This window comes from Pogona vitticeps, chromosome 12 (genome assembly GCF_051106095.1).
Source record: "Pogona vitticeps strain Pit_001003342236 chromosome 12, PviZW2.1, whole genome shotgun sequence".
Lineage (NCBI taxonomy): Eukaryota > Metazoa > Chordata > Lepidosauria > Squamata > Agamidae > Pogona > Pogona vitticeps.
In genome coordinates this window covers 1,393,207-1,413,041 of record NC_135794.1, presented here as the reverse complement: position 1 = coordinate 1,413,041, position 19,835 = coordinate 1,393,207, and the positions used below count along the sequence as shown (strand labels likewise).

Genomic DNA, 19,835 nt, shown 5'->3' with positions numbered 1-19,835 from the left:
ATTAAAAATGTAGACTTTGTGTTTTTGGACATTGTCATAAACATTTAGGTCTAAAGCCAATTGGAAGACCCAACTAGAAAAGAGCCATTGAACTGGCAGAGTTTACATGAGCATGGACATGCCAAGTTGTTGTTGACTCCAAAAATCTACTCTAGTTGGAACTAAAAACTGGATTGAGGCCTCGGACGTTTGCTTAGTCATCTTCAGGATTTAGATGAAGAATTTCAATAAGAGCATTTTCAGGTTAGCTTAGGAATAGAGCAGTAAAAATGCAGAGTGAGATAACAGTGCAGTGGGAAACATGGCAGATCAAAGCAGCATAAAGTTACAGTGATGAAATTAAGATCTAGAATGCATTCCTCTCTCTCTCTCTCTCTCTCTCTCTCTCTGTGTGTGTGTGTGTGTGTGTGTGTGTGTGTGTGTGTGTGTGAGTGTGTGTGTGTGTGTGAGAGAGAGAGAGAGAGAGAGAGCAAGCTACCCCAGAGTTCAAGATGCTCCATAGAAGAACATGGTTTGGCCCAACATAAGGGTAAATGGGTTCAGTATTAAATGTATATCAGGATCCACATCCTTTTAGACCTACAGTACTCTAAAATTTGGAATGTGTAAATGCCACAAGTGTTTTTTACAGACTAGAACAGAATGGATGATGAGTTCTGATAACTAACCAGGCTGTTTTGCATCAGCAAGATTAAATAGCAAGGGGAGACGCCTTGAGTATGTCCAAAATATTTATTCTAAGGCAGCTGTTCAAACAAATTCAAAACTGGTGGGGCCACTTGTCTTTTTTCCCCACCACAAATCTTGGATTTTTAGCTTGTGATCCCTTGGGCTCCACAACTCTTCCGTAAGCTCTTCCTGTTCAGATTCATTTTTGGAAGGCCCAAAGTCAGACACCACCTTCTTAAAAGCCTTTGGCTGGCAGCCTCAAGGCAGAAGTAAAAAAATTGAAACATGTGGTTCTTTCCCCAAACCAGGAAAAAATGAAGGGGAAGAACAAGCTGGTCCCTCGCTTGCTGGGGATCACCAAGGAGTCGGTGATGCGCGTGGACGAAAAGACGAAGGAGGTCCTGCAGGAGTGGCCACTGACGACCGTCAAGCGCTGGGCAGCCTCGCCAAAAAGCTTCACTCTGGTAAGGCATTCCTGCGAATGGAAAGAGGGCCCTTTTCATAGGAGGAGGAGAATCCACTCAGCCGATGGATCTCCTTTGGACAGAAGGTTCAGGGGGATTCTCAAGCTTGGCGTTGAGAGAAATTCCTCCTTTTGGTGATCAGGATCCCGCAGTCAACCTGATAAAGCTCTGGCGGTCTCTCACTGCCTGCAAACCTGATCCTCCCGTCCAGAGGAGTCAAGAGGGGAACCTGGGGGCTTTCGTGTGAGGGGCAGATGCTGTTCCCTTGAGGTTTATCCTAGTCCCATCAACCTGCCCCTTTGCGAGTAACAAGAAAGGGAGATTTTCTCTTCTCTGAGAGAAGCGTCAGCCTCCTGGTCTCAATATTAGGTTAGCCTTCGGAAGCCCAAGGGGGGGTTGTCTAACTCAATAGAAGGCGCCCATGAATAAAAGCAAAGCTGGCCTTCAGTCTGGAATTTCTTTCCTCTCTTCCACGGACTTTCTGGTACAGCCTGGGGATAGTTCCTCCCTGGCTTCTGTTTCTCCCTGGGAAACGGGGTTCATAAAGACCAGGCAATCACCACGTTATTTCCATAGGATTTCGGTGAATACCAAGAAAGCTACTACTCCGTCCAAACTACTGAAGGCGAGCAGATTTCTCAGCTCATTGCAGGTTACATTGACATCATCCTCAAAAAGGTAATCTTTTTAAGTGCTGGGAGTGGCACCTTGAATGGGGGTGTTTCTGTGTTTTAGGCTTGCCTGTTAAGGCTGGGAAGCTGGGTTGGTGGAATTAGCCGTGGCCTCTTCTCGTCGTCTGTCTTCCCAGACTTGCTATCTCAATTTGGAGGTATGCCGGATTTCAGTTCCCATTATCCCTGCACCAGGCTGGCTGGGGATGATGGGACCTGTGCAGAGCACCCCAAAGTTACATACCAAGAGTGGCATAGCAAAGAAGGAGGGTAATTGCTGCATAGCTGTTCCCCCATTAATTTCCAAAAAAAATTTCCGGCTTTTTTGGAAGTATTTGCATATTCCAAATTTTATTCCCTTCTCTTATCAATCCTCAAGGTTTTTTTTAAAGTATCATAAAATAACAAGCAAGTCAGTGAAGAAAGATGTTAAGAAATTGCAAACGAGATTGCCTTTTAAATTCTACAGTGAATAACCAGACCAAAGTACTTATAAAATGTAACTTCCCAAATTGAGGGGAACGTAAGCGTGGACATAAATCTCCCATGGAAACAGTGTTAGAAGGTGTGTCTCTAGAAGTCCCCCTTCTAAATCCCATGCAGTTTTGCACCCAGTTAGATGGAGAATTATTTTAGTAGAATTTAAAAAAAAAACTGGTCGGCTTTGTCAGAATTCCCAGAGGAAGGTTGTGTTTGTCAAATAACACACCCACACCCATGCAATTCTTGGAAGACATTTGGGGGAGAAGAGGGGAGTTGGGCTTCTCAAAGCCAAATGAAAATCTCAAACCCTTTGGGGGCAACTCAATGAGCTCTTTGGATCCTGGCCAAGATCGTTTGAATGCCTGGACCCCAAGGAAAGGCAATTAGCGCTATTACACTCCAGAAAAGGAAAAAACAAAACAAAATGTTGGTGCCGCCAAAGGCCCTGCCGAGCAACAGTTTCAGCAGCCTGCTGGGTAGCTGCAAAGCAGTCGGGCCAGGGGGAAGGCGTAACCCTTTGGCTTTTCCCCAGCTGGGCTGATGGTTGGGAGAAGCGTCAGAGAAGGCTGGGGTAGAGACCCTGCTAGAGGGGGAGAGAGCAGCTCAATATATATATATATATATATATATATATATATCAGAAAGTGAGGATCTGGCACAAGGCAGGTAGTTGGGGGCCAAAACTCAACCAGATGTGAACAGGTAAACCCTGATGTAAGCCTAGGAAGTGACAGAAGCCGTGGACATCGTTTGCAAAGGGCGAGAAACGGACTAGAAGATGCAAAGGAAGGGCTTTCTCGCTAATGTTTCTTCTCCTGCAGAAGCAAAGCAAAGACCGATTTGGGCTTGAAGGGGACGAAGAATCGACCATGTTAGAAGAATCCGTGTCACCTAAAAAGTAGGTTTGTGCTGTTGCTGGCGTTGTCCTAATTGTTGTTAGTTCAATATTTTGGCTTGAACTATCTATTAGGAAGGTTTTTCTCCATGGATCCACCTGGTTTGTGATGCCCGGAGGGCTTGGGGAGCTTCTTAGGAGCGGGAACAGATCATCCGTCCAGATCTCACTCTTTTTCTCGTGATCTTCCACTCTCCTCCATGGCAGCCTTCCATAAACCCATGTCTCCTTGGTGTTGGACCACAAATCCTATCACCCCGAAGCAGCATAGTCGTTTGGATGATGGGGTCTGTAACGAGGAGATATGGCAGGCTTCAGGAAGCCCGCTGCGTGATATCCAGCCCAAATTTGAAAGCGGCATCTAAGAGGATGAAAAATCCTTTTGTCTTCAAAAATCACCATCTTGTTTAGCGTCCATGCAAGGGTCAGAGTGTTGCGCAAGAGGCTCAGAGACCCCGCGTTCAGTTCCCTACTTAACAGCCAAACTGACGTGGCCACTTTAGGTCTCTTTCTTCCTGGGCATTTTGTCAGCAAAAAAGAGGGAATGTTGGAGCTTCCTTGAATTTATTGAAGACGAGGCAGGAAAAGCGATAGTAGGGAATATTGCCAGCATCCACAGACCGATTTCGGGCTGTCCTTTGCAGGTCGACGATCCTGCAGCAGCAGTTCAACCGTACGGGGAAGGTAGAGCACGGCTCTGTTGCCCTGCCGGCCGTCATGCGCTCGGGCTCCACCGGGCCAGAGATGTTCAACGTCGGGAGCATGCCTTCTCCCCAACAGCAGGTCACGGTGGGGCAGATGCACCGGGGCCACATGCCCCCCTTGGTAAGGAACGCTGGGCCTCCTTCTAGCTGTCAATGAGGATCAAATGCCTAGCGTTGTAACCAGGCGCAAAAGGTTGCCATAAAGATAAGAAATCTCTTTCCTCCCAGGGAGAACATTCATTTCCAAAGGGGTTATTTGGGGTCGATATTCCAACAGTGGGTGGGACCGGAGGCAAAGTGTGGCGAGGAAATATCAGTATATATATATTTAGCTTGAAGCCCTTCATGCTAAGAATTAAGCTTCAGAAGAGTCACTGCAAGCTTTTAGTCATGGACAGCATCTTTTTTTTAAACAATAGCTGAAAAACCACAAAATGGTGGTGATGTGGGAGGGGAATCCTCTTTTGGTCCATGACCGTAAACACGATATGAAAGAAATATCATCCGAATCAGGATTGAATCAGTCGCATAACGGACCTTTTAGAAGGCGGTATGTGAGGAATCATTTCCAGGCTGTGGCCCCCTTTTAATGGGCCTGGGCCTTGCCAGGGGCCCCCATGGCCTCCATTAAGAATGGCTTGGCTGGAGACTGGAATATGGCCCCCCCAGGCGGTTGAGAGGTTTCCCGCTCCTCTTTCGCAGCCGTGTTTTGGATAATTCCTGAGCCATCTTTATTGTTCCCCTTCCTCACCAGACCTCTGCCCAGCAAGCCTTGATGGGCACCATCAACACCAGTATGCACGCCGTTCAGCAGGCCCAGGATGACCTCACCGAAGTGGACAACCTCCCACCCCTAGGGAACGACATGGTGAGTTCAGCGGGCAAGCGGAAGGAAGGAAGGAGCCGGGCGCCTCTTTGGGGAGGGGCAGATCCCAAGGCACCTCCTTTTGTGCTTGAGTTCATTCAACTGTTCAGATGCCCTCCGGTTGAAGCTTTCACATGACAGATACGTCCCAAATAAAACACAGTCAAGGTCACGGTGAAGGCCATGGAAACCAAGATCAGCAAAGTCTGAAAAAAGCATAGGCGGTTCCCTGGCATCCAGATGCTGCCGGAACATTCTGCGTTCTCAAAGGCTCTCTAAGGGTGCCCTGTTTTAACCCAGATGCAAAGTGATCTTTATCCTGGAAATTCTTCCCCCACCCCCCAGGCAACAGGTCATCCATGCCCACATCTGGAATTCTTGGCTTCACCATCATGGGTATGCGCCCTTCACCATTTCGTTAAAGTGCCTCTGGTTCTCCTTTCACCTTTGTGGTCCTGCGTGGCTCTTGCTTATTTTAATTGGGGGGGGGTGTCTTGTGCAGGAGAATTTCTATGGATCGAGTCCCTGGTAGGGTTAGGGCCAGACTCATTCTTACAAGATGCTCCCAATCTGTTAGCTCGAGAGAGCTCAGTCTCGGGGCAAGGCTGTCTCTCGGTTTCTCTCTCTTTCTCCCTCTCTTCTGTTAATGTTGATTTTTGACTCTTCCTTTCCTTCCCAGGCATCCAGAGTTTGGGTTCAGAACAAAGTGGATGAATCGAAGCATGAAATACACTCCCAGGTGGATGCCATCACAGCCGGGACGGCATCGGTTGTGAACCTTACGGCAGGTAAATAGGCAGATGTGTCCTTTCTGTTGGGGTTGCTCTTGGTTACCAAACTTAGGAGAGGTTTTTGCGGGGAGGAACTTAAACCTCCAGGATTCTTCTGAGAGCTGGTCTCCAAAATAAGGACCTGATCCAAAGTCTGCTTGGTCACCTGGTCTTTTCAGTAACCGTGTGCTGGCTTCTGAGCTCCCCCAAGGGCCTTGCCTTCTGCTGATGACTGGATTCCTTCCTGGGGATCCAGTAGGAGATGGGAACAGACTCTGAACCCATGGTTTAGCACTCCAGCGGGGGGAATGAAGGGCACAGCAACCTGTCTTGTACCAGGCGAGGCCGTTTGTCTGTCTTGACCATTGTTGTTCCCTGCTCTGGGTGGCAGTTACTTCTGTGGGATCTTGGTTGGAGAGGACTCTTTCCCATCAACTGCTGCTTTGCAAGTGGAGACTTTTCCGGGCATTGAATGTGGGGGCCCTTGCATGCAAAGCAGACGCCTGACTGCTGAGCAACAGCACTTTCTTCCTCAGGGTACTCCATTTTACACATGGCAAGCGCCCCTGTTCGTTTCCTAATTTGAAGCAAACCATACTTTACCTACTTCATCCAAACCCAGAAACAATGGTTTGCGGTTGCCCTGCAAAAGCTGCCTTAACACATGGCTTCCAGGTTTGGCTTGCAGGGGCAAGCTGAAATCATAAATGCTACGATAGCATCAAAAACCCAAACCAATGGAGTGGCTTGGCCTTAATCCTAGCGAGGGAAGGCAGGAAATGACCATGCATGAAGGAAAGATGCAAGAGCCTTCTTGTTTGGCAGGTGACCCCGTAGATACTGACTACACAGCGGTGGGATGCGCCATCACCACCATCTCTTCAAACCTCACGGAGATGTCCAAAGGGGTCAAGCTCCTCGCTGCGTTGATGGACGACGAGGTTGGAAGCGGAGAAGACCTGCTGAAAGCTGCCCGGACCTTGGCAGGAGCTGTTTCGGACCTGCTGAAAGCTGTGGAGCCCACCTCTGGAGAGGTAAGACCACATTCCGGCCCCACAACTGGGAAGTGGATAGGCTTGTTTTTTCCCCACGTTCAGCCACCCAACCAACGGGACATGACTGAAGTGCTTTCATGCTCTGTGGTCCCTGATTTGAGAGGACAACAGGCATGCCAGCACTTGGAAACGTTACTTGTGGGAAGTACAAGTCCAGAATCCCCGAGGCAGCTGTCTTGAGGATTATGGGAGTCGTAGTTAAAAAATGTATTGTTTCCAAGCTGTGAAAGGTATACACTGGCAGGTTTTTCTCATGATAAAACTATCTCTGACAATCTGCTGGCTGCTCTTCAAGTTCTAAGCGTGCAGGGAAGCACCATGTGAATCGGGATTCCCCATGAACCTGAGGACCCAGAGTACGCAGGAAGGCGGCTCTCTCGTACTTCCGTTGTGGCGGTGAAGCCTCTGAGAGCGGCTGCCCAAACTCATGGGGTGGCAGGGCGTGTTCCTTGGCTTGCAGAGCGAAACTGTTGTTGCCGTCCCCTTTCTGTGCAGGAGATGGAAGTCCTTTGCTTGGCTGGGAGTCAGACCTCCCTCAAGGTGGAAGGGTTTGGGTCAGGAAGCATCCTCAGGAGGTAGGGAGGTTAAGGCTGAAGACAGGGTTGCAGGAAGGAGGAGAATCCTCCAAGAAAGAGCAGGTGAAGACAGAACATGGAGGAGAGGAAAGCCGGAGGGATCCCCTTCAGCACGGTTACACAAGAGAAATGCTTGGTGAATCGTGCCTTGTATAGGAGCAGGATCGGTCCATTGGGGGCACAAGGGCCTCCTCTGTCCTGTTTGCTTCTCGGGGAGGGGGCAACTCACTCGAGAGCTTCGTTTCCTTGGAGCAGCCTAATCGCCTCACCGAATTTCCTGTTGCTTTCCCACCCTCCGAAGCCTCGCCAGACGGTCCTGACAGCCGCCGGGAGCATCGGCCAAGCCAGCGGGGAGCTTCTCAGGCAGATTGGGGAGAACGAGACCGACGAGCGGTTCCAGGTAAAGGCAGGATCTGTGCGAACCTCGCTCTCCAGCCTGGGAGGAGTCGGACGTCCATCCCGTTCGATTCCCATTAAGGCTGCAGAAACCCGGTTAGAGAAACATCAATGCGTTGCTCGTAGGGGTGTGAAGCCAGCAGCTTTGATTAATCTGTCAGTTCGAATTTGCGTAGGGGGAAGTCGATATTTGTGAAGCTAGAGACAAATGTACTTTGCTTTTGTTTGTTTTTCTGCTGGGTTTTTTTTTTAAGGTTTTGTCATATCATGACAAACATTTTCTCAGAAATTGTATTTTCCTCTCAGAGGAAGGAGAGGTGGCCATACTTGGCGGTCATTATCCATCCCATCCAATTTTTATTCTTATTCTTACTTTGTTGTTGTTGTAAACACTATAAAGTCAGTCACCCAATGACGTGCTTGGAGTAAACTTTCCAGCCAATCAAAACTTTTTCATCAACTTACGGTAATCTGTCAAGTAATAATAATTGTGCGCCGTCAAGTCAATTCTGACTTGCGGTGACCTTTCCAGAGTTTTCCAGACAGAGAATACATAGGTTCCCCATTAACCCTTCTTCTCTAGAGGAAACCCTGGGATCATTGTGCAGCTTGCCCAAGGCCACCCAGGCTGGCTTTTCTCTTTGGAGGCACTATGCAGGATTCAAACTCCCAACCTCTAGCTCCGCAGCCAGAGATCTAACCACTGAGCTATCCAGCCAACTCCCAATCGATTCAATTTTGCAACTCTAGTATAAATATATGTTTGGTACCATAACTACATTTTCTGCTCTGATGCATAGCTCTTAATGCAACAGCTGTAGCTTTGAGCTTGGAATCTCAGTAGGCAAGAAATGGGCTTCTACTCAGAGTTCTTACTTTGGGATAAAGTTTTAAATCTGTGTTGGAGATAAGCTTAACGGGGATTAGATTATTTCGAGGGGAGGTGCTTAGAAGGCTGGGGAAAAGCTCTGCCTGGAGAGCTGTTGCTGCCAGTCCGTGTTGGAAAGACTAGGGTCAATGGACCTAAGAGGAACTCAGCTTAAAGCAGCATCTTACCGTCCTGGCTCTCCTTGAATTCCCCTCCACTGTGCTCCTTCCTCCTCCTCCTCCTCCTCCTCCGCAGGATGTGCTGATGAGTCTCGCCAAAGCCGTTGCCAACGCGGCCGCCATGCTGGTGCTGAAGGCCAAGAACGTGGCCCAGGTGGCGGAGGACGCCGTCCTGCAGAACCGAGTGATTGCCGCCGCAACGCAGTGCGCACTCTCCACTTCGCAGCTCGTGGCTTGTGCAAAGGTACGTTTTGCAGGATCCGAGCCGGACCTGCCATCACACAGTGGCCCTTGCAGCTTTTCTTGTCTTTATCTTATTAATATTTTAATTTTATTGCGTGCTTATTGTTTCTTGTTATAAATTCCATTTATGGTTGTAGATTCGGGTAATTATAATAATAAAACTATTCCAGATTCTGAATATAACATAAATGTGTAAACGTTGACAAAGAGAAACAACCTAAAGATGATCTGATTGTTAACTCTGTCCTCCGTATTCAATTTGGGAAGGAGTGTTGCTTCTCAATGAGACAGCTTTTTGTGTCCCTCCCTGACAAAGTCCTTGTGGGGGATAACTCTGGAAAAATTGGATGACTGAGATTTTTATTTTTCTTCCTTTGAAAAATTGTAACAAGTTCTGCCCGCTTTCTTTGCCAACGTGGTGTTCTGGGCTTCCATGCAGGTCGTGAGCCCGACCATCAGTTCTCCCGTGTGCCAGGAGCAGCTGATCGAAGCAGGGAAGCTGGTCGACCGCTCGGTGGAGAACTGCGTCCGGGCCTGCCAGGCAGCCACGGACGATACAGAGCTGCTCAAGCAGGTTAGCGCGGCAGCCAGCGTGGTCAGCCAGGCCCTGAATGACCTCCTGCAGCACGTCCGGCAGTTTGCCAGCCGAGGGGAGCCCATCGGACGCTACGACCAGGCCACCGACACCATCATGTGCGTCACCGAAAGCATCTTCAGCTCCATGGGAGATGCTGGTAAGCTGCTTGAACTTGTTGGTGCGATTGAGAGCAAGAGTAGTGATGATTCTTTCATTCGTTTGTGTGGTCTTTCCCCCACCAAATGAAAGGCCACCCATGTGGCGCTCCTCTGGCTGCCCAGCTGATCGCCCTAATGGCCCTGTGAGGTAGGTTAGGCTAAGAATGGAGGGTTGGTCCAACGTCATCCCACGAGATGCCTGGCTCAAGGCAGGGAGACAGACAAGACCCTAGATCAGCTGCGTCACAGGTCAGCTCATCATCCAAGGGACCAGATTGCAAAAGCATACACAGAGTTCCAGACCGTTTCACCGAGGGCCATTCCCTGCCTTGCCACATCTAAACACAAGCAAATTCATCAAAAGCTGGTTTTGTATCCAAAACCTCCAGTCACCAGCGATGGGGACACAACTTGCTGTCGAGTTGGACTTAAGTCTCACCCGTGACTCAGAGTTGACTCACCACTTAAAACCCACTCATCCCTCTCTCTTTTTTTCCTCCTGGGGTGGGGCAGGGAAAAGCTTTTTAATAGGGACTTGCGAATCAGTACCGAAGACTCAGACTCGGAGGTCTTGTGGCTCAGACGCAAAGACTCGCCAACCTCCCTGTAGTCGTAACGCTGGGCAAGAACTGGTCCGTCCCAAGGACCAGGGAAGGGACGTCGTCACGGGGACGTTGCGGGAGAGAGGAGAGATAAAAAGCAGATTTTTAACTCGACACTGTTGTAGGTGAAATGGTGCGGCAGGCCCGGGTGCTCGCTCAAGCCACCTCGGATCTGGTCAACGCCATGAGGTCGGACGCGGAGGCGGAAATCGATATGGAGAATTCCAAGAAGCTTCTGGCGGCTGCAAAACTTCTGGCCGATTCCACCGCTCGGATGGTGGAAGCTGCAAAGGTACCGAGAGGGACACACACACACACACACACACACACCAGGTTGGAGCGCAGGAGGACTGTGGAAAAAAATATATGATTATGCTGCTTTGCCAGGATCATATGTAATAGATCAGTCACTGCGAAACACTATGAGCTGGGCTGAATCAGAGGGCATATGGAAAAGTTTTAAGTCTTTCAGGAGCTGTTACTGGCCCTGAGGACACGACCCCTAGAAGATGCTGCTGTTTTTAGCCCCGACCTCTTGGCTTTGGCCCTACCCACTCTCCAAATGCAGCCCCCTCCCCAAAATAAGTTCTCTGGGCAGGGATTTGGCCATCAACTTGAAAGCAGTTCTTTCCTCATGTTTTGTAAGTAGGGTGGTGCTGCATGAGTGCGCAAAGACTTCGAGGGGATGAAATACAGCAGCTTGACAAAACCCTCCATTATGAGGAGTTATTTGAAGATGGCTTGCAAATAAAATAACTTAGCTATACTCTGTGTATGTGTGTGTGTTTTTTCCTTTCCAGAGTAGACTTCAACTAACAGTGGCCAGAATCCTGTTGGTTAATCAAGCTGGCATAAGCGCAGTGACATAGATGGCCACGGTGAAGTGCAGCCGTTGCCATTTCTGTATCTCCGTATGCGCCACTTGCACAAGTTGGTGCCTGATGAGGGATGCAGAGGGCAGCTCGTGAACTGGGGGCCATTCGCCCTTGCAGTTGACTTCACTGTACATAACCCTTGGACGATTAACCCATAGGATTCTGACCAGGCTGGTCAAGACGGTGGGATGAAATGCACATCAAGTGGCTGCTTTTCCTTCCAATCCAATGTGCTGACCAAAGCCTTTGCAGCCAAAGGATTAATATTTGGGCAGACCGTTGGACGAAAGGGACCAGTGTGTAAAGAGGCATCTCCGAAACAGCCGTCTCGTGTTTTTTTTTTAGACACCCGCCCTGAACTCTTTCATGTATTTTGATTCTCCCATCCAGGGAGCAGCGGCCAACCCAGAAAACGAAGACCAGCAACAGAGGCTTCGGGAAGCGGCCGAAGGGCTGCGGGTGGCTACTAACGCGGCGGCTCAGAATGCCATTAAGAAGAAAATCGTGAACCGGCTAGAGGTCAGATGGACCCCCGTCTCTCCCTTCACTCTCTTAAGAATGGCCTTGGTGATTCAGGGTGTAGCCATCCAATTGGCTTAGACAGTTTTCAACTCACCGAGGGCCTTAGGGTACAATCAAACCCCCGTATCCACTGGATCAGTATCCGCTGATTTGCTTAAACATATTAAAAGAAAATTCCTAGAAATATCTATTTCTAAAGATGAAGTTACGAAAACTTGCCACTAGAGAGAGGCAGAGAAAAGGCTACGTATAGTGTTTGCTACTTTTTGGTTTAGATGAACTCTGGGTAGGTGGAATTAGAGTGGGGATTTTTTAAAGAAAAATGCCCTGGCTTCTTATATTCCTAGCTGGCTGAGTCCTCTTCTCCCTTGCACCGCAAGAGATGGTACATTCTCAGCCACTAGCACAGGCGAGACAAAGAGAAGTCTTAAGTGGAAGGTAGAGGTGTCCTAACGGTAATTAAGTCATTACGAACTTGCTTTCCTCCGTCCCCATATCCGTTTGCAAGTGTGAAGTGCTTAAAGAGTTGCCACATGTGGAATAACAGAAAACTTAGAAACGTATAAAAGTCCATTGTGTGCTTTGTTTTTCTGCCGTGGTTAATAAATCTGGTAAATTTATTAACTATGACAGAAGCACAACCAGAGTAGACCCTTGGTCTAGATGGGCGGGATAGAAATCTAACAAAATAAATAAATAAATAAGTAAATGGTTGACGGAGCATCAGATACGAAGCATGGAGAACGGCTGCTCGAATGCATTTTTTTTTCTTTCCCTCCCAGGTGGCTGCTAAGCAAGCGGCCGCGGCCGCAACACAGACCATCGCCGCCTCGCAGAATGCGGCCATCTCAAACAAGAATACGGCGGCTCACCAGCAGCTGGTCCAAAGCTGTAAGGTAGGGGAGCTGGTGAAGAAGCCAAAGGGCGTCCCGGGGAAATGGCCGAAGCAAAGGCCGCGGGCTGGGTGGGCGACAGACGGCTCGCTCCATCCTTGGGAGACCCTTTGAGCAACAGATCATTGACCAGATGTCATGTTTCGAGCTTAAGCAGTGGCCAGAAATGACCACTTGAGAAAGAGGAGTGGTTTCTTAACCCACCACGTTTCAGCTGCTGTCCAGCAAAGGAGAGGCGGTTCTGTAGGACTGAGGCATCGCCACAGCGTCGGGCCAGCTGCTCACGTAGAAAAAGGCCCCTCACTTTTCCTAGAAAGAGGCCGGCTTCCGACCCAGGCAGAGCACGGCCTGTCACTCCTTGCAGCCTTGGCCAGACCAGTTTTACAAGAAGGTTAGGAAGGAGAACCAAGACTCTTTTGGGGAACATATCTATTTGCCTTGTAACTCCCAGAAACTCCCGGGCAGTATTGACACCGTGGGAGCGATCATGGAAGGTGTAGTTCCCCAAAAGTTACACCCATACCTTCTGGGAAGTGTCGTTTCAGCAGGAAAGTTTTGCATGGGAATCGTTCTCCCGTACTTGGAAAGATTGTTAACCTGTGGAACTCCCTGCCACAAGATGTGCCAGCGCCCACTAGCCTTGATTGCTTTGGCAAATTCAAGGAAGAGGACACGCCTCTCAGTGATGAGAGCTCTGATTGTTGTTTCTGGGGCTCTGAGGTAATATATCTACCCGGAGCAAGCCAGCTGTTGCTGTTCAGCGGCGTTCAGCCGGGAAGAGGAGGCTGGGTTAAATCTACATTTCCAGCTCTGTCTCTCCACAGGGCCTTCCTCCTCCCACTCTGATTGATATATGTGGTTTTCCTACATTTAAAACATTAGTCAGGTTTCCCTCCGCAACCCCCCCCCCCAGATCTTACAGAATGGAAATTATGAGATAGGATGATGTTGCTTCTTTTCCAAAAAGGATCTGTCCCTTGCACTGCAAGAGGTTTGCCTTCATTCCAGACAAATGGTTCACCGTGGAATTGATTCAGACAGGGCGTGGGGGGGGGGAGAATGTGAAAGTCTTGGGAAGCCTCTTTATAATCTTGAGGCTTAAGGCGTGGAGGCAGGACCCTTCGGCATTTCTCTCTGCTCCCCGGCAGCTCGGATAATGATGCGGAGACCCAAGCAGATCCGTGGGATGAGCTCAGAGCCCTCTGACGGTTGTGTATGTGTACACACACACACACACACACACACACACAAACATTTTGGGCCATGCCCACTTCTTGGACACCTGGAGCCCCGGTCAGAAGGTTTGTCCGGGGTCCCCATCCACGGTTTGAGAAGAAATGAGCCTGGGGAGGGACTTGTTCTGGGGTTCAACCCAAAGGTTGCAAGTAATGAGTCAAAGTAAACATCGATGGAGTAATGATTTTACCTTTTTCACCCCTTTTCCCTCATTTCCTTTTTCTTTGCTTTTTCTTTGGTTTTGCTTTTTTGGAGTAAGGGTACCCTAAAATTACATTTATGAGGTCGTGGAACAGGGGTCTAGGTGTCCTGGTTAATGTTTGCTAGTGAATTTTAACAGGCTGAATCCAGTTGCTCACCCCCAGTAGAGTAGACCCATTGGATCAGTGAGATTTTCATTGGTGTTAACTTACGTTCAGCAGTTGACTCAAGGGGATTATTCTAACTGGGCCTGGCACGCTTGGACGTGTGGTCCACGATTACGTTTAAGGCTGTCTAGGAGGATTTTTTTAAAAAATTGAGCCAGATTTTTCAAGGTTTTTCAAGATGAATACCATTCTTTCGTCTTGACTCGAGTGTTGGTGATTTTTCTTTTAAATGTACTAAAACAATAACAAGTAATGTAACAAGTAGCAATAAGTACCTTTTAAGAAAATAAAACTGCTTAACATTGTAATGAATTATTTCCTTGGGCTTTGTAACAAGTTAAGTAATCAATTAGTTTTCAAAGCAACTTTGCAAACTCTGGTTCACCTTTCCTCAACCCAGCATTCTCCCCGTGTGTTGAACTATCTCCCCCATCGTCCTGGGTCCCACGGCCAATTCTACCGTGGTCTGTGTTGATTGCTCAGGTTTTTAATTCTGCAGCTTGACTGCTCCCTCCAGACCGGAATCCCATCTCTCTCTGTGTGTGTGTCTCTTCCTTGCAGAACGTGGCTGACCACATCCCGCAGCTCGTCCAGGGCGTGAGGGGCAGCCAGGCGCAAGCGGAGGACTTGAGCGCTCAACTGGCCTTGATAAACTCTAGCCAAATCTTCCTCCAGGTATGTTCTACTGGAGAGCTTGGGCAAAGCAAGAGAGACGCTGCCTTGCTGAGCCACGTTGAAGCGGTCAACAGAAACTTGGAATGGATGAATGAAAACTGCAGGAGGGAGGGAGGGTGACAGGGCCATCCTGCCCGGTCTGAAGACAAGGAGCCGATTCTAAATAACTGCAAATGTGGAGAAAGTTTGCAGAGAAGGTGGTGAAATGCCATAGTGCTCACTTCCAGTTTTGTGGGCTCGAGGGTTCCCCCCAGTTTGACATGCCCACAGCTCTTGTGGCCTCCAGGAGCAGGGGGCAACCTCCTCCTCTCTTCCCCAACCCATAATTTTTGCACTAGGCAGGGCATTGATGGCCCCACGGAAGCCACAGGTGTCCACTACTAGCTTAGAAACTTTATAACTTTATCAACGTTTATTCAGCGTCAAAGATTCCTCTGTTGAATCGGCATCCAAAGTGTTTTAGAAAATATATTTTTAACAGAAGTGCGTATCAAAACATTAAAACCCCAGCTTTGCCCTCCTGTCGCTCTCGCATCAAAAGGGGAGGCGGCTCTCTTGCGATGACATTTGGTGTGCCAACGGAAGGATGGCGTTCAACCTTGGCCAAGAGTCCTGACGTCTCTTTCTCTGCCCTTCCCAAACAGCCAGGAAGCAAGATGGTGGCTTCGGCGAAAGCAGCCGTGCCGACAGTGGGGGACCAGGCTGCGGCCATGCAGCTGAGCCAGTGTGCGAAGAACTTGGCCACCAGCCTGGCTGAGCTGAGAACAGCCTCCCAAAAGGTAGGGAAATGCCCAAACTCTGGAGTGCCCCATCTTCATGGTGGCTCTGCCTTCTTAGCACAGTTGGAAAGTTGCGCATTTGATTGCCCGAGTCAAATGGGCTCTCTTGATTGTGTCTCCTTTCCATGGCCAGGTCAATCCTTTGACTGCCGTATTGTTTGAGAGTTCTAGCGCAATTCTAACGCCCTTTTCTGTTGTTCGTTTTTCTTGGGCGCAGGCTCATGAAGCGTGTGGACCTATGGAGATCGATTCTGCATTAAACACTGTCCAGACGCTCAAAAATGAGCTGCAGGACGCCAAGGTGGCGGCCCTTGATGGCCAGCTGAAACCGCTCCCAGGAGAAACGGTAAACTGGCTGCTCTGTGTTTTCAAGGGAGAAAGAGAAAATAGCCGTGTTGGGCCTTTCTAAGCATAGTCAAGAGCTTCGGGACATTATTCTAGCTGACATTTTCTTTTAAAGCCCTGAGCATAATTAAAATAAATATTTAAGATGGGGGTTTTTTGCTCGTTTTTACTTTTTATTTTTATAAACACTGTTCCCCCCCCCCAAAAAAAATCTCTGGTCCATAGAAGTTAAACCAAGTAAAGGCTACTTGAAAGGTTAGAGCCAATAAAAATAAAGAAGAGTCTAATTCAAGGTTTAAAATGAGTAAAGCTAAAAATGGAAATATAATTTCAGGAGTTGAGAGAAATAAAAATGGACTGCAGAAGAGCTGAAGGAACATAAAAGTTCTTAAGAGTAAAATACTAGGGGAAAGGAAGTTTATGAGCCACCCCCTAAAGCATCCTGGTGTGGGCAGGTCTTTTGTGGCACAAGAAGACGGTAGTTGTAGCTAGAGATGGGCGTGAATTGCTCATTCAAGTGCCCACTCAGAGGCAGGGCCCCAGCTTCCCTGCCCCGCTTCCTCTGGCCATTGCCTTGGGAGTGGACGCCTGCTGGAAGAGGAGGCAGGGCTGGGAAGCATCAAACCCATGTTCGCCCAAAGGACGAATCGGTACAAACCACCGAACCAGCTGTTCATGTCCATATCTAGTTGTAGCCTTCTATGTATCAGGGAATGCCTCTATTTTGATGGAGTCTTTGTGGAATATTATCATCTCCTCGCTTTGGTTCATGTGTCTATTGCTTTTCCTCTTCAGCTTGAAAAATGTGCTCAGGACCTGGGGAGCACCTCGAAGGCAGTGGGGTCATCGATGGCCCAGCTGCTGACCTGTGCAGCGCAAGGCAATGAACATTACACAGGTACAAGTCGGTACAAGCCAAAGACCGCAATTTTTTTTTTAAAAAAAGAATCGCCTTTCCTACTCTGGCAGTTTACCAGCTGTGTAAAAACACGTTAGAACAAACACAGGGAATGATCCCCTTCTGTGCTTATTTTCTTCTTCACTTTGTGGGCAGCCGTGTGTGTGCTGAGAAAATTATGCTCTTTTCTGCCACGTAAGAAAGCCTCTATGGGCAGCTGTGAGATCCAGGACTGTAGATCAAAACTGTGGGTTGAGTGGTACTTCTGTTGAATCACAGATACAGACGCAGCGGGCATTTCTAGTTCTCCAGAATTCTGCCTCATTGTATGTCTTAGGAGACAGACAGCGTGGGGAACAGGGGTCACCCCGCAGATTCTGTATCATCGGAGCCAGAAGAAGAGTTTGAGAAAAACTCGAAACTTACCTCCCACAGATTTTTATATCATCTAAAGCTGAAGAAGAATTCTGGAGAACTGGAAAGCTTGCACACTTAGTGTTCCAGTAAAGTGCCCACAACGCAACTCAGAATCTTGTCTCCTTTATATAAATATATTGCCAGTGGTGACTCCAACTTTGAGAGGTCGAACCACATTAAATCCTCAGGGAATTGCCAGCAAGATTGACACCAGCTCATGTTAACAGATTAAAATGCTCCTGAGTGAATTATATTCTGTCTTCCGTGGTTTGTCCGGCAGGTGATTTTGGAATCCGGCTGATAAAGCTCATTAAAGCGACTGTCCCTCTGCTTGTGGGCTCGTGGCTGGGCAGGTTTTGCTTGCACTTTCGTTTCGAGGTGGCTATAATTGGATTAGGGTGGCTCTCTGATGTGTTGAGTATGTGTGTGTGTGTGTTCCATTAGAAAATCTCAGTGCAGGAAAGCTGACATTTGCTGTCCAGGAAGAGTCATAAAGCTCCAGGGGATTCAGGGATTAATCAGCAGCGTTGCCTAAAATGCGGAATTAAAACACTGATCCATTTTGAAAGATGCTGCTGGTCCATGCAACTGGCTAAAGGTGCATATTTGCAGACTTGCATCCTCTGATAGCAGCCGGTCATGGCGTGTAGCCCAGGGACCTTTGCTTGACCTGAGGTGGACGTCTGGCTAAACCCCCTAACATTTTAGACAGATTGTGACCAGCGATCCGGATGCAGGTTTGCCCTTGTAAGTCAGAAAGCTCAGCTTGGAGAAGAAAGCCATGCAAAGCATGATGTTGGACTACGACTGCCATCATCTTTGGCTGATGTAGCCACTAGTGAGCAGGCTGGAAGTTCAAGAGGGGCCACACCTTTGCCCAGCTGTGAACCACGTGGCTGCACCCCTCGGTGCCAGATGTCTTTACTCGGAAGAAAAGCCCTATTGTGTTCCATTCAGTGTGGGTAGGTTTCCCGTCTTAAAGCGGGTGCTCTCCGTTTGGAAAAGCTGGACTGCGTCGCTAATCCCAGAGTCAAGAGGGTGTTTGTTTGGCTGCAGATTTACAAGTTTTATAATCATGTAAATATTTATAATTTGGAAAGCCAAGAGAGGCTCAGGCTGGCCTTTGTTGCACGAGAGCTCTCCGATTTGAAGATTAAATATTTTCCCTGCCCCCACCAAACACCTTCCCAGCCTTTGCCTGGAAAGGCCACTTCCAAACTGGAATGAGCAGGGCTGAAGGAAACAGATGTTTAAAACCATCTCGAGGGTTACACGCTGTAGAAACAGCTGGAATCCTAGGGAGTTGGGGCATGTCCTGAAGGAAGGCCTCGGTCTGATTTTTCTGATTTTTCTCTGGGCCCTGCGTCCGAACATATCCTAAAACTGAAAGGCATCTCAGGAGAAATGTCAGGAAGGAGAGAGGGGGAAGTAAGAAAGACAGGAAAAGAGAGAAAGGGGGAAGGAAGGAAGCAAGCAAGGAAGGAAATTAGTTAGTTAGTTAGTTAGTTAGTTAGTTAGTTAGTTAGTTAGTTAGTTAGTTAGTTAGTTAGTTAGTTAGTTAGTTAGTTAGTTAGTTAGTTAGTTAGTTAGTTAGTTCAGAAGATGGTCCTTATAGTCTCTCTCTCTCTCTCCTTTCTTGCCACGATCAACAGTTCTGTTTTCAGCCTTCAGTTCTTATGCATTATGTCTTTCCCAGAAATAAGACTGTGTTCTGGATGAGAAATCAGTTCTGCCCAAGATATAGAAGACGGAGCATTGCTGTTTTTTCCCTCCTCCTCCTTCTGCAGATGTCTCCAGCAAGCTTTTTAGGAGCACAGGGGTCCTCTGGCAAAGCTGTGACTCATTTATACTCTCTATTTAAAGGAATGCTTTGCTGTTTGGTGACACTGGAAGGGGGCCGTGGTTGGGTGGCACACGTGGCGCATTTTTAACAAAAGGTTCTGCCAACTCTTGATCCAGGTGTGGCCGCGAGGGAGACGGCGCAGGCCCTGAAGACTTTGGCTCAAGCCGCCCGGGGCGTCGCAGCATCGACGAGCGACCCGGCGGCGGCACGCGCCATGTTGGACTCTGCGCGGGACGTGATGGAAGGCTCCGCGATGCTCATCCAGGAAGCCAAGCAGGCTTTGGTGGCTCCTGGCGACGCCGAAAGCCAGCAGAGGCTGGCCCAGGTGAGGGCTTCCTCGTAGCATCCTCAAATGGCACGCCGGGAAGGGATTCCCAGGGGCCATCTAGTCAACCCCTTCCAAAACGGGAATAGAAAGGAAACTCCTGATGGGTTTGGGTCCATTTCCCCTTCTTTCTGTTGCAGTTCTGGTGGCGTCTAGAATTTCCCACCTCCTGGCAAAAAAAAAAACAAAACTCCTCCTTCACCCTAACTCTTTCCGAATGCAGTTTTTGTCTTCATTCCTATGGAATAAATCCAGTCATTAGTCCCAGTAGAGTAGACCCACCAAAATAAATGGGACTTACTCAAAACTAGTGTGAACCCCACTGCGATCCAGATGACACTAAAAACTGGATTTGTCCCTATAAAAACACTTGATTTCCATTTGCAACTGTGTTTGAGCAGATGTAGTGGCCTTTTTTTTTTACCTGTCTTCCTTACTACTCTTGTGTAGGTAAGTCTTTTTCCTCCCTTTTATTTCTGTTGAAT

General features: G+C 48.5%; 1 protein-coding gene across 5 annotated transcripts in view; it reads left to right on the top strand.

Annotated features, from left to right (window-relative positions):
• The window catches only part of TLN2 (talin 2), a 116,116-nt gene that overhangs the window by 61,896 nt on the left and 34,385 nt on the right, over positions 1–19,835 (top strand). For all 5 annotated transcript variants that reach the window (XM_072982279.2, XM_072982280.2, XM_078381213.1 and 2 more), the window contains exons 10-27: positions 978–1,133; positions 1,710–1,811; positions 3,109–3,185; positions 3,827–4,007; positions 4,641–4,754; positions 5,431–5,539; positions 6,347–6,555; positions 7,453–7,551; positions 8,671–8,838; positions 9,277–9,571; positions 10,300–10,466; positions 11,440–11,568; positions 12,354–12,467; positions 14,630–14,743; positions 15,388–15,522; positions 15,740–15,868; positions 16,663–16,765; positions 19,142–19,350. In XM_072982279.2, the coding sequence (XP_072838380.2) occupies positions 978–1,133; positions 1,710–1,811; positions 3,109–3,185; positions 3,827–4,007; positions 4,641–4,754; positions 5,431–5,539; positions 6,347–6,555; positions 7,453–7,551; positions 8,671–8,838; positions 9,277–9,571; positions 10,300–10,466; positions 11,440–11,568; positions 12,354–12,467; positions 14,630–14,743; positions 15,388–15,522; positions 15,740–15,868; positions 16,663–16,765; positions 19,142–19,350 (2,610 nt within the window). The remainder of the gene's footprint in view (positions 1–977; positions 1,134–1,709; positions 1,812–3,108; positions 3,186–3,826; positions 4,008–4,640; positions 4,755–5,430; positions 5,540–6,346; positions 6,556–7,452; positions 7,552–8,670; positions 8,839–9,276; positions 9,572–10,299; positions 10,467–11,439; positions 11,569–12,353; positions 12,468–14,629; positions 14,744–15,387; positions 15,523–15,739; positions 15,869–16,662; positions 16,766–19,141; positions 19,351–19,835) is intronic.